At 41.2% G+C, this 15,195-nt stretch overlaps 1 protein-coding gene across 1 annotated transcript in view; it reads right to left on the reverse strand.

Annotated features, from left to right (window-relative positions):
• CTNNBL1 (catenin beta like 1) overlaps window positions 1-13,733 on the reverse strand; it is a 172,778-nt gene extending 159,045 nt beyond the window's left edge. The window contains exon 1 of the mRNA XM_027078332.1: window positions 13,533-13,733. Coding sequence (XP_026934133.1) covers window positions 13,533-13,562 — 30 coding nt within the window. The 5' untranslated portion in view covers window positions 13,563-13,733. The remainder of the gene's footprint in view (window positions 1-13,532) is intronic.
• Window positions 13,734-15,195: the final 1,462 nt, after the last annotated feature.

Raw genomic sequence — 15,195 nt, forward strand, 5'->3', positions numbered from 1 at the left:
AAATAATTCCAATACAAAATTGTTGGGAAAGGCAGTCTCATGCATGCAGTATTTCAAACCCCACTCAGTCACATAAAAACGGGCCTTGGGCCTCAATACTTCTGTACAAGAGATAAGGAGCCCATACAGCCTATGCCTGGCTTATCACTTTGTATAGGAATATCTTTCCCTGTTTCAGGCTCAGCAAGTGTTCCTTTGTTCTGCTTAAGCATGTATGTCAATGGCCCTTAGTCATGCCACTAGCTTTCAGGTCTGGGTCCTCCTGCTGCTGCAAGAAAGAGGGGTGCACATAGGCTAACTGTCCAGCATTGGAAGGGGGAGGGCCCTGCTAGCCACAAGGGACTGAGTACACTACTGGTGCTGATCTTGCTCTGTCTCTTCTCTATGTGAGTAAAGCATTGTTCCATCCCGTGCTTGACTGTGTTGTGTTTTCCTTGGCAACTTCAATACCAAGATGCAATGGACAGTGTTTGAAGTGCTCCCCTGGGATTGGTAACTGATACACGGTGTTCTGCTTCCCTGGATTTGATAACCAGGGCACGGTGTTCTACTGGACAAGAATGATATATATGGTAGACAGGAGGCAAGTACAAGGTAGGGTGATGGTAGCATTCTGCTGCATTCTACTCTCTAGCGTGTTTCTTTTTTTAAGCTACCTTCATCCACTGGAGCCCTCTATTAGGAAAAAGATTCTACCACCTACTTCTTGAGTGTCTTTGGGCAAGTCACTAAACCTCTGTGAACTAACTTTCCTCACCTACACGATGGGAATAAGAATACTGACTTCTCAGGGTTGCCTTTTGGGTGAGACAGAATAACATATCAAATCAAAAAGCACAATGTCTGGCTCTCAGTAGGCTTCAATACCTGGTAGTTCCCAGCCTTCTATTTTGTTCTTTTGGCTTGGTGACATAGGGAGGAGAAAACACATATTCTTTTATCTCATTAAAAGTATGACAATTCCTACAAGCTCCTCTTTGAGGTGTTTTTCATTCACTGCAAATCAGGAACATACTAAACCTATAAGTAACCCCTTCTCCCACAAACGCAAAGATAATCTGTCAATTGAAGGCATATCTGCCATTAATGCAGAGGCAATACTTCAAGCCCAGCTGCATACTTACCTCCTGATATTATCCTGTTAGGCTTGGTGTCATGCTCCTGAAAAAAAGCTATACTCACTGAACTCAGCAATCAAAGTGCCTCTGCCTCACACAAGATGAACCATGGCTAAAAATTGCTTTCTTTAATTAAAATAAGACTTCCTCAACCTCAGCACAACTAGAATGTGGAGCCCAATATCAGACTGTCAACCAGTCTCCATCTTGCTCTAATGGTGGTTTGAAGCACACAGAAAAGTAGAGGGAAAATTACTAATTTAAACAAAATGTTTAATCCTCTAATTATGGGACAGGATCCAGGAATATGGAAAGTGATTTGCAATCTTCATTATGGAATCCCCACCAACCACTAGCACAAGTCATGTCAGCCAGAAGGCAAATGCCATCTCTTTTTCCGCCACTGGGCCTTCTGTGTCCTTATAAGTTCTGTGGGGATGGAAGAAGAAATCTTTGGAAAAAGAAAAAAATGAGTTACAAGAATCAGAATTTCTGTCTCTCCAAGTTCACTATGCTGAATGAGGTGTAAGGATCCCCCAGTGAGAAGCCAGGGAGATAATATTCAGTGACTACATTGGCAGGCTAAGCAGACTGAGGGCCTTTGAAACTCTCAAGTCTTGTAAAAACTGCCCAACTCAAGTGGTGCTTAAGTAATTCTTTTTATTTGCTGAGAAGTCCTGTCATCCTCCTCTCATCAGTGGTAAGAGATGCACAGAAAATTAGGTGGTGCCCAGCAACGGCACCTCTGGTCAGAAGGAAATCTGTTCCTCTGCAGATATGCTTGTACCATTGCTAATTTGTGTTAATCTCTGCCCTTTCAGATCTCTATGTGCTAACTCAGGAAAAAAAAGTCCCTACCAACTAACTCTGACAAGTCTGATGGCAGAACTCCCACTGGAGAATCAGCAGACAGCAAAGGCAGGCAATTATTCCCCTTCATTAGAGAGAGTTCTTTTTAATTTTTTTTTTTAATTTTGAAAACAACAAGTAGCCATTCACAGGCACTGCTCACTGCAGTCACTTATACAACTGGCAGAAACTGAAATTCCCCCCAAGCCAACTAAAAAAGATGTCCTGGAAGTAACCAGAAATGACTATGCCCCTTTAATTACCTACCCACTGTAATGTAAAACCAGACATAGAGAGGATGGCCACAGCAGATCTGGGCAAAACAGTGGTGATATTTAATCATCAGTCCAGACCATCTGCAACTGTTTTGCAGAAGCACATGAAGTTTATGGATCCCAAAGCTTCCTACAAGTTACCAGGTGCTGAGGGTCAGCTGCACTGTCCTCAGGTCCACCAGAGGCTGCTTTCTTCATTCTCTCCAGGCCAGGGTGCTCAACAAAAGGCACCAAGCCCACATTTTCTGTGCCAAGCCTGGCACTAGGAGAGTGTTGCTTCTTGATTAAGCCAGAACCCAGATTAAATGTTTAGAACTGGGAAATTCTGAAAACAACCTAGGCGGGAAAGCAATTATTCTAGGGAGAGCACAGCTTCAGCTGCGGCCCTCCACAGCACAAAGGTGAGTTCTATCCCCTTTGAACGACTAAGCTGGCCAGATTTGCTCCCCTACAATCTATTCTCCATTTGGCAGAGGCAGTGATCTTTTAAAACTTAACCAAACTGTGTCAGTCCACAGCTTAAAACCCCTAATGGTTTCCCAATGTACCAACAATAACATCTAAACATTTTAGGGCTTCCCATCCTCCCCACAGCAGACCTCTCCGTCCTTATCTCTGTCCCTGCCTCACTCGTCATGCTCTATGCCATACTGCCTCAAACATGACAAGCTTGGTCCCACCTTAGGACTTTTGTAGTGGTTTTCCCCTTGGCTTACATTGCTGTTCCCACAGCTCTTCATGTGGCTGGATCCTTCTCATTATTCATTCTCAGCTCAAATGTTACCTCCTCAGAGAGGCCTTCTGGAACCTTCTGATGATCCCCAATCATTCAATTACATCAGCCCATTTTTCCCTTCATATTTCTGTTTAAAATATCTTGTTTTTGTTTCTCTAGTACTATTTGTTTGCCAGTTTAGGTGTTCTTATTTATTTGTATTTGTTTTTCTTATATATTTTCTGTCTTGCCTCCCTGGGTATAAGTTCTATAAAGACAAGGGACAGCAACTGTCTTGTGTACCACTCTATTCCTGATGCCTAGTATAACATCCTGCATTTAGTAGGCATTTAATAAATTTGTTGAATAATTTAAAAATGAAAGGCTCGATATGGATTACTAATCTGAATGAAGTTTACTAGCCCTTGAAAATCTGGACTGGCTCACAGCCTGACGGTGAGCATGTGTCACAATGCCCTAGAAACATACAAAACACCAGCAGAGAACTGATGTACTATTAATGGTTAAGTCTATTAAAGATTCCAAAAGTAATTTTAAACTTAGTTACTCTTAACTGGGGGGGGGTCAAATAAAAATGTAATTAATCCTCAATTTTATGTACTAACAGAATAAGCACATGAATAATGCCAAAGTGTTCAATAACTGATCATACCTGCCTTTGGAATATAGTCAGACACAGTCAGAGAGAAGCATCATAATACTCTGTGCTTGACTTCAAATCCTTCTCAGTTCAGTCACTGACTTTGGACACTGCTGGGTAGTTGAAGGGAAGTCTAAGGAGCCAAAGTAGACAATCTGCTTACAGGAAACTGATAATCTAAAATGAGTTAAGAGATGAAAATGCACTGTGGTAGTCTCACTAGATCTTTCACTGAACTCAGGATGAAGGTAATCTAGTTTGTTCACCAACCCACAGTGGAGCTGGGGTTCCAAAGTTTAGGCCAACACACTTTCAGATCACTCACTCCTGGAACTCTGTGGAAAAGAAAATGTTCTTGAACTATTCAGCTGAAATACTAGAATCAGATGGCTGGCCCTGGAGAAGCTAAGAGTATTCCTGCTATACTTTCTCCTAATTCCATTTTCCCTACAGCTATACAAGACTCAGACCAAAACCAATCACTTCCTTCAGGAACATTAAAGGAAAAAAAGAAAAAGAAAGGAGTAATTTGTAAATGAGATTCCTGGCACTAGAAAAGAGGAAAACTGAGATATCTTAGTAATATTAAAGTGACCTGGGGAAAAGAATTACTGTGTTGATGACATAATCCTTGATATCAATGTCTGCTAACTGTGGTTGAATACGGTTCTCTATTGAGAACAGTTCTATACTGCGGAATGTGTGCGTGACAAACTGTTCTCATTTCCTTTTATAGCATTCTAAACCTTAATCTCCAAGACACCAGTGACCTTGGGAATACTAAGGCAGCTTTGCAGAATTCGAGAAAAATATTTTTTCCTTTTGCTATACCATATGTGTTTTTATAATTATATCAATAGTAAAAATTGACAGCTAGCATGTACTGGGCACTTACCATGTGTCAGGCACTATACTACTTAGCACTACCCACACTGTCTCATTTAATCCTGTATCTTTAAAAAAAAGATGGTAAAGTGGAGATTTTTTAAAAGATGGTGGGGCAGAGACAGACACTATTATATAATCTGCATTTTAAAGATGAAGGCCTGAGGCTTAAAGAGTTTAATTAAGTGACCCAAGGTCACATAGCTACCAAGTAGCAGAGGTGGGATTCAAACACAGGCAGCAGTCTGCCTGACCCAGAGTTATTGTTCGTCCACTACACTAAACATTAAAAGACGTCTAAAATGGGCACACTCAGAGGGGCATGTATTTTGAATTATTTTCTCCAACAGTGCTAACAAGCTATCTTGAACCATCCACATTCTCCAATGTAGTCATTTATACATGTGAAAACTTCTCTATTGGGGTCTTATAAATGCAACCCCCCCAATTTAAACAGTGACACCTAGTGAGAGACTGAAGAAAGGTATGGCTGTCTTCCTCAAATTCACCTCCAAAATTAGGCATCTCAATAAGACCTATCTCCAAGGAAGCTGAAATAGGTAGGACTGGAGTCTAGACCAGAGAAGGGTGTTCTGTTGGCACACAGAGGAAATAAACCCACATTCATCGTGCCAATATGAGATCCACAAAGAAAAAAATGAAGACCAACTAGAAAGCTAATTATTTGACAAAGTCCCAAGAGTCTAAACTAAGATGGTGGCAACTGAAATAGAAAAGAAGGGATGGAGAAAAGGCTCCTGAAGAAGCAACAATTCCCCTGCAAAGCCTTCCCAAGTTCCCAACGGCAGGGCTGCTCCTGCCTCTATGCCACCACATCTTGCTCATGCAATGGCACTGTGTACTGGATTATCAATTCTCAAATCTGTGGGATGCTCCCCCTTAGACTGTAAGCTCCATGAGAGCAAGAACTGTGACTTATGCGTTTTCAGATCCTAACACCCTCCTGACTCCTGAGAAAAGAGCTAGCCCTTTGCTCAAGAGTTTGTATTTTCCATGAGGAAAAGAACTTTGCCTTTCAACTTTAAGCCCCTTCATCTTTGAGAACTAGCTCCAGGGCTTTTTTCAAGTCTGCTGGACAGCTACACCCTTGACTAAAAAGCAGAATTGGGGGTAGGTGATAAGGGGGCGGGTGGAGAGATGCAGAGAATTATACCAGAGCATACGGTCAGAATGTTCAGTAGTCACATGAAACCTAAATCAGGACTAGTGAGCTAAGAGTTTACATAAAGATGCTGAAAGACAAAAGAATGGATGATTCCTCTAAGATGAGGAACCAGGTTATAGAATAAAATTCTAGTGAAGAGGCTCTAAACAAACACATGAAAGGATGCTCAACATCACTAATCATTAGAGAAATGCAAATCAAAACTACAATGAGGTATCACCTCACACTAGTCAGAATGGCCATTATCAAAAAATCTACAAACAACAAATGCTGGAGAGGGTGTGGAGAGAAGGGAACCCTCTTGCACTGTTGGTGGGAATGTAAGTTGATACAGCCACTATGGAGAACAGTATGGAGGTTCCTTAAAAAACTAAAAATAGGGCTTCCCTGGTGGTGCAGTGGTTGAGAGTCCACCTGCTGATGCAGGGGACACGGGTTCGCGCCCCGGTCTGGGAAGATCCCCCATGCTGCGGAGCAGCTAGGCCCGTGAGCCATGGCCACTGAGCCTGCGTGTCCGGAGCCTGTGCTCCGCAACGGGAGAGGCCACAACAGTTAGAGGCCTGCGTACCGCAAAAAAAAAAAAAAAAAAACCACTAAAAATAGAACTATAATACGACCCAGCAATCCCACTACTGGGCATATACCCTGAGAAAACCATAATTTAAAAAGAGTCATGTACCACAATGTTCATTGCAGCTCTATTTACAATAGTCAGGACATGGAAGCAACCTAAGTGTCCACTGACAGATGAATGGGTAAAGAAGATGTGGCACATATATACAATGGAATATTACTCAGGCATAAAGAGAAATGTAATTGAGTTATTTGTAGTGAGGTGGATAGACCTAGAGACTCTGTCATGCAGAGTGAAGTAAGTCAGAAAGAGAAAAACAAATACTGTATGCTAACACATATATATGGAATCTAAAAAAAAAAAAAGGTTCTGAAGAACCTAGGGGCAGCACAAGAATAAAGACGCAGACGAAGAGAATGGATTTGAGGACACAGGGAGGGGGAAGGGTAAGCTGGGACGAAGTGAGAGAGTGGCACGGACATATATACACTACCAAATGTAAAATAGATAGCTAGTGGGAAGCCGCCGCATAGCACAGGGAGATCAGCTCGGTGCTTTGTGACCACCTAGAGGGGTGGAACAGGAAGGGTGGGAGGGAGACGCAAGAAGGAGATATGGGGATATATGTATATGTATAGCTGATTCACTTTGTTATAAAGCAGAAACTAACACACCATTGTAAAGCAATTATACTCCAAGAAAGATGTTAAAAAAAAAAATGAGGCTCTAGAGGTTATCATACTAAGTGAAGTAAATAAAGGTAATACTATATGATATCACTTATATGTAGAATATAAAATATGATACAAATGAACTTATTTACAAAACAGAAACAGACTCACAGACATAGAAAACAAATTTATGGTTACCAAAGGGGAAAGGCTGTGGGGAAGGGATAAATAAGAAGTTTGGGATTAGCAGATACAAACTATTATATATAAAATAGATACACAACAAGGTCCTCTGTACAGCACAGGGAAGGACAATTCAGTAACTGAGGTAACGGATTTGAATCCAACTTTCTTGAAGTCTAACATGAAAGCAAAGAGATACAAGCCAGCAAGCAGACAAGATATTAGAACAAAAGCTTTCCAAAAGAGCATATTTGAAGGCACATACTGGTTCATTCACTCAATCATTAAACAATGATTTATTAGGCATCAACTAGCAGAGAGACACTCTCTAGGTGCTGGTCCCTGCCTCTCAGTTGACTGCCTAGGGTGCAAGGGGGCACATAAATACAATGTATTTTGCGAGTATGAAAAGAACTCATCACGGGAAAAAGAGAAGATAAGGTTGCAAAGGGAGGAAGTGAACTTAAGAAAAAATGTCACTCAGAAGATGAAACAGAAAACACCCTGAAGTGGGAATATCAATAAGAATAGCAATTTATTTGTTACTTATAGTCCCACTAACAATAAGTAACTTCAGAAAGCACTAGTCTAAACTGTCATGCCAAAAGAGCCTATTTCATGATGCTGTAAAGTGACATCATGATTATGACAATATTCGCAGAGTTAGAGGTAAAATGGGGCTACCAAAGAATGAAAGATATATTTGAGCACAAGTGTCCAGGCTTCCAATAGTGTTTCTTATACACACACCATCGACAAAAAAACAGAACAGAAAAGCTCAGTTATAAGCTACAACACAACCCTAAGGAAAAAAAGCAGATAATAAGAAGTACAAACAATAAACACATGCAAGGGAAAAATGCTTATTAAAGCAAATGAACTAACACTTTATATACCTACTATATTAATGAGAAAAAATTAAATTATGACAACTTGTAGTATCGAGATTGCAGTAAAATTGGAACACACACTATTGTTAGCACTGTAAACTGATAAAGGATTACTTCCACATGAGCACTGTGTATTGCCTGACATACCTGCAGCGGAGGCAACCCCATCATCTCCTGCCACTCCGTTCCATTCACTCAATGCTCTGAACATTTCACTCCCATGCTTTTGCTGTCACTAATCCTAGTCAAGAATGACTCTCCTCAGCCTCCTTCAGTACCCACAGAATTCCTATTCATTCATCAGGGCTGAGATTCCAATGTCATCTCCTTTTCCTCAATGACCAAACCAAATCCATTCCCAGCAATACATCCCCTCTCCAGGCACATCCAATCGTTCCTTCCATTGTACTCCCATAATACTTTATTCATACAGTTAGTTGTTGAAAGGTCTGTCTCGCTCCTTAACTATGAATTCTTTAAGGTCCAAGACCATATCTTAATCATTTTAGCCCATGCAATACTTCGCACAGGAGATGATGGCACGTGATGATTACTAACGACAGATGTGAGGGGAAAAATGCCACATGAATAAAGAAGTTCACTGCAATATTATCTCCAAGAACAAAATCTGGAAACCACCTAAGTACTCGATTATAGAGGAGCAATTTAGGGAAAAATGGTTGGTCTGTCACTTGAGCAAAAAGTATGTAAACATTAAAAACAACATGAAGACTATGTAGAAACACAAAATATTTCTGGCAATGTTAAATTAAAGCACAGAACACAAAACAGTGTGTATACAATGGTTATAGCCATGCAAAATACATAAGGACTGTGGGAATATAAAAATATTTTATTGGATTAGGGTAGTAGTTTCCCTTTTCTTGAATACTTTAATACTATTCCTGTCAGATTACTGTCATTAAAATTTTTTACTTCAAAAGAAAGAAATAAGAAGGGAAAAGGAGAAAGATTATAGATTCCAATAAGCCCCTGCAATCCAAGGAAATGCTATATTACTGACTGATAGGTGACAAGAGGAGTGGGTGTCTGCAATATTGCCAAAACCAAGGGTCCCTGACCCCAATCTGCCTCAAAGAGAATACTTCTCATGTCACAAAATAAGTCATTCCCAATGAGCCAAACTGCACTAAATGTGAATTCTTTATTGCAAAACTTCAAAGGTAAGAACTTTTTCCAGACATCTGTGGAATCAGTATTAATGAGAATGCCCTGGAGTTCATATACGTGCCTACGCAGCAGAAACTTCCCAGCCAAGGAACTGCTGGGCACACTTCTTGATGAGATGTCTAAGCCCGAAGGCATCAAAAAAGTACATTTCCATATTGGGAACATAACTGGTTTCCTCTTTAAGACTTTTTCCACCACCACCTGTCCACATTGTAAGTCTCCTGTCTTTTCAAATGAATAGTTAACATATGTCAAGGATATAAGGCATATACTGAGGCACTTGCTGCCTAACTCTATTACTAGAAGAACCAATCTCAGCAGAAAATTGGAATCTTCCCACCAAGTTGCTCCAAAAGTGAAATTTAGAAGGCATCCAAAAAAACGTCAAATACTTTTAATAAACATTTTTGGCATTACATATTTTCTTTATTTACCTTAGTCTCTGAATTTTAGGAAAAGAAAGAACCAAAAGTCATATAGCTCAATCTCCTCATTTTACAGTGATTAAAAAAATGATGTACAGAGAAGGGAAGTGACTTATCCTGAATCACCCAGATAAATAATGATAAAGGTAGGATTAAAACTCAAATCTCCCAGATTTTCAGCCCCAATTCATTCTTCTGCATCAAGCTTTTCTTATCCCTTGAAATCTCTGGAGCTCTTCGCCTAAATAATCAGTATCACAGAATTTTAAAGCTAGAAGGGACCTCAGAGAAACTTACCTAATCCCCTCATTAGGCATATAAGGAAACTGAGGCCCAGAAAGATTAAGTGATTTGCTCTCAATATCTGAGATGGCAGGGGCAAAGTATAACTTAAGCTCAAAATACTGCGAACTAATGGCCATGAGAAGGGAGGTGAATGTCTCAGAGAAGATTTTAAGAGGAATGTAGATCATTCTAGACCAGGGGTGGGTCTCAAAGTGTGGTCCCTGGACCAGCAGCTTAAGCATCACCTGGAATCTTGTTAGAAATGCAAATTCTAAGGTCCCATGGGAGACTTACTGAATCAAACTCCGGGGGTGGGGATGTTCAAATCAGACCACCTTTGTCCCTGAGAAATGAACTTTAGTGGTCATATCGAGTCTACTTTGTAAATGACAAGTATAATCAAAAGCACTTAAGATTTATGCATTCTTCTATACATATACCATACTTCAACTTTAAAAGTTTTTAAAATTGGAAAACTAGATTTGGGTATTCGGTTGGTTCCAGTTCTGGCTCTGCTCCTTACTGGCTGTTTCATCTTGGGCTGGTAACTGACCTCTCTAGCTTGAGTTTCCTTTTCTATAAAATAGGCATGCCACCTACCTCAAAGGGCATGCTGAGAATTAATGTAAGAACATATCTGAAAGCACTTTAGTTCAGCACAGCACAGTGGTTAGGAACTCCAACTCTGAGGCAGGCACTTTTTTGTACCTCAGTTCCCCCATCTGTACAACAGGGATTTAAAACAGTACCTTCTTCATAGCGTTGTTATAAGGATTTAGAGAAATGATGCAGGCATGCAATGCATCTTTCACGTCTATAAAAAGTTAGTTTTCAAAGAGCTTTTGCGTCCATTAACTCAGGTAATCCTCATGACTTTCTACAAGAGGATGGGAGCATTTATTATGGACTAGATTCTAGACTGTACCATCTTTTAGGAACAGGAAAAGTGGGCACTGATCTTACAGACAGAAAAGTGCGTGAGTAGCGCACGTGGGGAATGAACAGAGCTGGAAATAAGATCAGGATTCTGGTTTCGACTCTTGTCACTACCTTGGCCCACAACCTCAGGGACGTCCCTTACCGAAATGGAGTTCACTTTTCATTTATAAATATGTGGGCTGAATGAGGTTATCTGTAAGATTTCTCAAAATAAAATTCAAATTCCTTATCGTGGCCCACAGGAAGGCCTACATAGTCTGTCATCTGCCTACTTCTCCAACCTTATCGCTTATCATTCCCCTGCTCATTCACCAAGTTCCAGCTACATCAGTCCTCTTCCTGATCCTCTAACAGGCTGCACCAGCTTCTATTTTAACAACTCACAGCCTGTGTACCTGCTATTCATTCCCTCTGCCTTGATTATTCTGCGCTTTTCACGATTGGCTCCTTCTCAACCATCGGTCCTTTAATGTCCGTTCCTCAAAGTCCTTCCTAGACCATATTATCTAAAATAATAGGTCCTGTCTCCTGCTCCCAGCGGTTAGCTTTAGCAGCTCTGTACAATAAAAATATATTGAGGGCCACAAACAAGCCACATATGTAACTTTAAATTTTCTAGTAGCCACATTTAAAAAGTTTTTAAGAAGATGATATTAATTTTAATAATTTTCTTTAAGCCAACATATCCTAAGTATTATCATTTCAGCATGGAATCAATATAAAAATTAATATATTTTACAGTCACTTTTTTCATACTAAATCTTGAAAATCCAGTGTGTATTTTACAGGTGTAGCGGATCTCAATTCTAACTAGCCACATTTCAAGTGTTCAAGAGTAACATGTGACCAGTGGCTACCACACCAAACAGCACAGCTCTGTAGTATACCCTGTGTATCCTTCAAAGCACTTACCACGATCTGAATTTCTCATTTGTTTACTTTCCTATCTTGTTACTTCCCCACCAGATTATAAGTTCCACAAAAGCAAGAACCTTGTCTGTTTTGTTCAATGTTGTATGCTCAGTAGATGCAGTACATATTCAATAGATATTTGTTGAGCAAATGAATGAACCTCTTCTAGCTTTAATATTCTATGGGTCAGTGGGCTCATATGTAGGCCAAACAGGCATATAACCACTCATTTAACAACGCTCCTATTTCCTTTCTTCTTTCACATCCTATTACTGTCTTAAAAAGGAAATCACCTGGCTATATACCTCCCATTGCTTACAAGTTCTTTCCCATGATGTCTAGTTTCCAAGGTCAGTTCTATGTATACCGGCTGAGGGAATTGCATGAATATAATTGCTAACGTTTTTCAAACGTTTACTCTTTGACAAGCATTGGGCTAAACACTTTACATTTCACAGCAGCTTCAAAACAGACTTATATGATAGCTACTTTCTTGCCCCCATTTACAAGATGAGAAAACTGAGGCATAGAGAGGGTAAGTATTCTGCTCAAGGTTACAGTAGCCAGTTAGCAGCAAAACAGAGATTCCAAGCCATAGGGCTTCAGACTCATGGCTCTTAATCCATTATTCTCTACTGCAGAGCTGTCCAATGGAAATGCAAGGCCTACTATACATGTAACTTTAGTAGTGACACAAAAAGGCCAGCAGCTACATTAAAAAGTCAACAGAAATAGGTAAAACTTATTTTGAATATATTTTATTTCACCCATTACCCATATATGATTAATATATGGGTAATGGGTGAAATATATAATTAATCACTATGATCAATAGTCAAAGTAATCGACAGGATCATGTAATCAATATAAAAATTTTACTTTTTTAATACTGATTCTTCAAATTCCAGTGTGACTTGACACTTAGAGTACTTCTCAATTCAGACTAGTCCCATTTCAAGCGTTCGATAGCCATATGTGGCTAGTGGCTACCATACTGAACATTTAGGAAGTCAAAGGTGAGGGAAAAACGTTGAGCTGGGAGCCAAAAGATCTCATCTCTAATCCCAGCTCTTACTTGTTGAGTGACTTTGGACAAGTCCTTTCTACCTTCTGGGCCACTGTTTCCCCACAAGTACTCCGAGCAAGTGGGACAAGAAGAAGATTCCGAGGTACCCATCCCATGCTGGAATGTCAAACATCTGTCAATAACTGCAATTAACATGGGTCCGGCTTTCCACACTTTAAAATCAGCTTTCACATCCATTGGCTGATACAGTCCTGAAACAAACCTAATAGGTAGCTATCACTGTCTCCACTTTATACATACAAAAGCTGAGGCTCGAAGAGGGCGACAGGACTTGTCCCAAAGCCACAGAGCCGGTCAGTAGAGAAGCTGGGGCTCAAATGCAAGAAGGGCCAGTGCTCTCCCACCACGACCACCAACTCAATAACTGGAGAAGAGAGTTTAAGGGGGATGGTTGAGAAGATAGTTTGGGGCCTTCAGAATAGCTGAAGTGAGCCAGGCCCCAGGGCAGGGTGAGAAGGAGCCCAGCCTTTAGTTGAGAAAGGGCCCGGGCCTTGGGAAGAAATAAACTGAAAGAGCCCAGGAGAAATTCGAGGGAGTTACGTGAAATCAGAGGCTAGGACCCGGGTGACAGGAAACGTGAGGGGACCCGGGGCTGAGGTGGGAGAAAGTGAGATGAAGGGACTCTGGTCCTGCGACTCCTGCCCGGGTGAGAGGACGGTCCCCCCAGCCCTCCTCGTCCGTCATACCTGGTAGCTCAGAAGTTCGCCAACGTCCATGATTCCAGGTTCAGTCAACACCGTCTACTCTGATTCCCTGCACTCACGACCAAACCGCGGTCCCCACATGGGCGGCTCCAGCCACACGGCTGTAAAGCGCCTTGAGCAGGGGCCGCAGAGCCAATGAGCTAAAAGTGCTCGCGTCGCGCGAGCCGGCCACACTGCGGTAAACGTGTGGCTTTATGGCCACACTACCGTAAAGCGCGCTGCATTTGACAGCACTACTTCCTCCCGGAGCCTGAAGGAGGCGGGGAAAGGGGGCGGAGACTTGATGAGGTGGGGGCGGAGACTTGATGAGGTCGGTGCGGTGAGAGAAAAGATGAAAGGAACCAAGGTTTATCGCGCGCCTCTGGCGTGCAGGGTGTTTCTCTTGCGCTCTCATAATCCATTCAGTGACTAGGCAGTTTTATCCCTCATTTTATCCTCAATTCGCAGATAAGGAAACTGAGGCATTGAACTGCACTGTCCAGTACTATACCCACTAACCACGTGTGGCTACTGAGGGCTTGAGCTATGGCTAGTCTGAATTAAAATGTGCTGTAATTGTAAATAAAATACCCATCGGATTTCTAAGACTTCTGTTGATTACATGTTGAAATAATATTTGGGGTATATTGGGTCAAATAAAATATAAAATTAATTTCACCCATTTCTTTTTACTTTTTTAAATGTGGGTAGTAGAAAATGTAAGTTACACGTGTAGCTCCCTTTGTAGCTTCCATTATATTTCTGTTGGACACTGCTGGCTCAGAAAATGTATTGTCCAAGTCCATATAACTATTACTGCCTTCAAAACTGTTGGTGATCACACTTCCCTGTCTGGACTTCTGTTTATTCACCTGTGCAAAGGCCAGAAACTGGATGATCTTGTTTCTACCCAAGAGATGTAAAAAGATTTTCTGTAGGAGAAAGTTGCCCATCATCAGAAGAGAACAATTCAGAGTGCATCTGAGCTCCTGGGATTTAAATAAGTCTCTGTCTTCAACGGGGGCTAAGCCTCTGCCTTAGCCCCCTTGGCCATTAGCCCCCTGTTTTACATGTTCATGATATTTGTCTTAGTCTGTTCAGGCTGCTATGAAAAAACTACACTGGCTAGCTTATAAACAACAGAAATTTATTTCTCACAGCTCTAGGGGCTGAGAAGTCCTAGATCAAGGTGCTGGCAGGTTCCTTGTCTGGTGAGGGTCTGCTTTACTGTTCACAGACAATGCCTTCTCACTGTGTCCTCATATGGCAGAAGGGGGTGAGGGAGTTTTCTCCCACCTCTTATATAAAACCATTCATGAGGACTCTACCCTTAGGACCTACTCACCTCCCCAAAGCCTCACTTCCTAATACCATCACCTTGGGAGTTAGGATTTCAGTTTATGAATTTGGGGGGAACACAAACATTCAGACCATCATAATATTTATAATCATCTTCCCCCTCCCACCTCCACTGTCTCCAATGATAACAGAAATTACTTTTATTCCTCAAACTGCCAAATCCTCTCCTCTTCTGCCTAGCCGCTAACCTCACCAACTAACCTCGACCAACTCGTTCTCATCCTTCAGGTCTCAAATGTCACTTTCTTAGAGTAATCTTCCTCTACTCACCTTCGGTCCAAGTAAGGAAACTCTGCCCTTTATTCTC

This window comes from Aethalodelphis obliquidens, unplaced genomic scaffold (genome assembly GCF_003676395.1).
Source record: "Aethalodelphis obliquidens isolate GAN/ISIS:26980383/991018 unplaced genomic scaffold, ASM367639v1 scaffold42, whole genome shotgun sequence".
NCBI classification, from domain to species: Eukaryota; Metazoa; Chordata; class Mammalia; order Artiodactyla; family Delphinidae; genus Aethalodelphis; species Aethalodelphis obliquidens.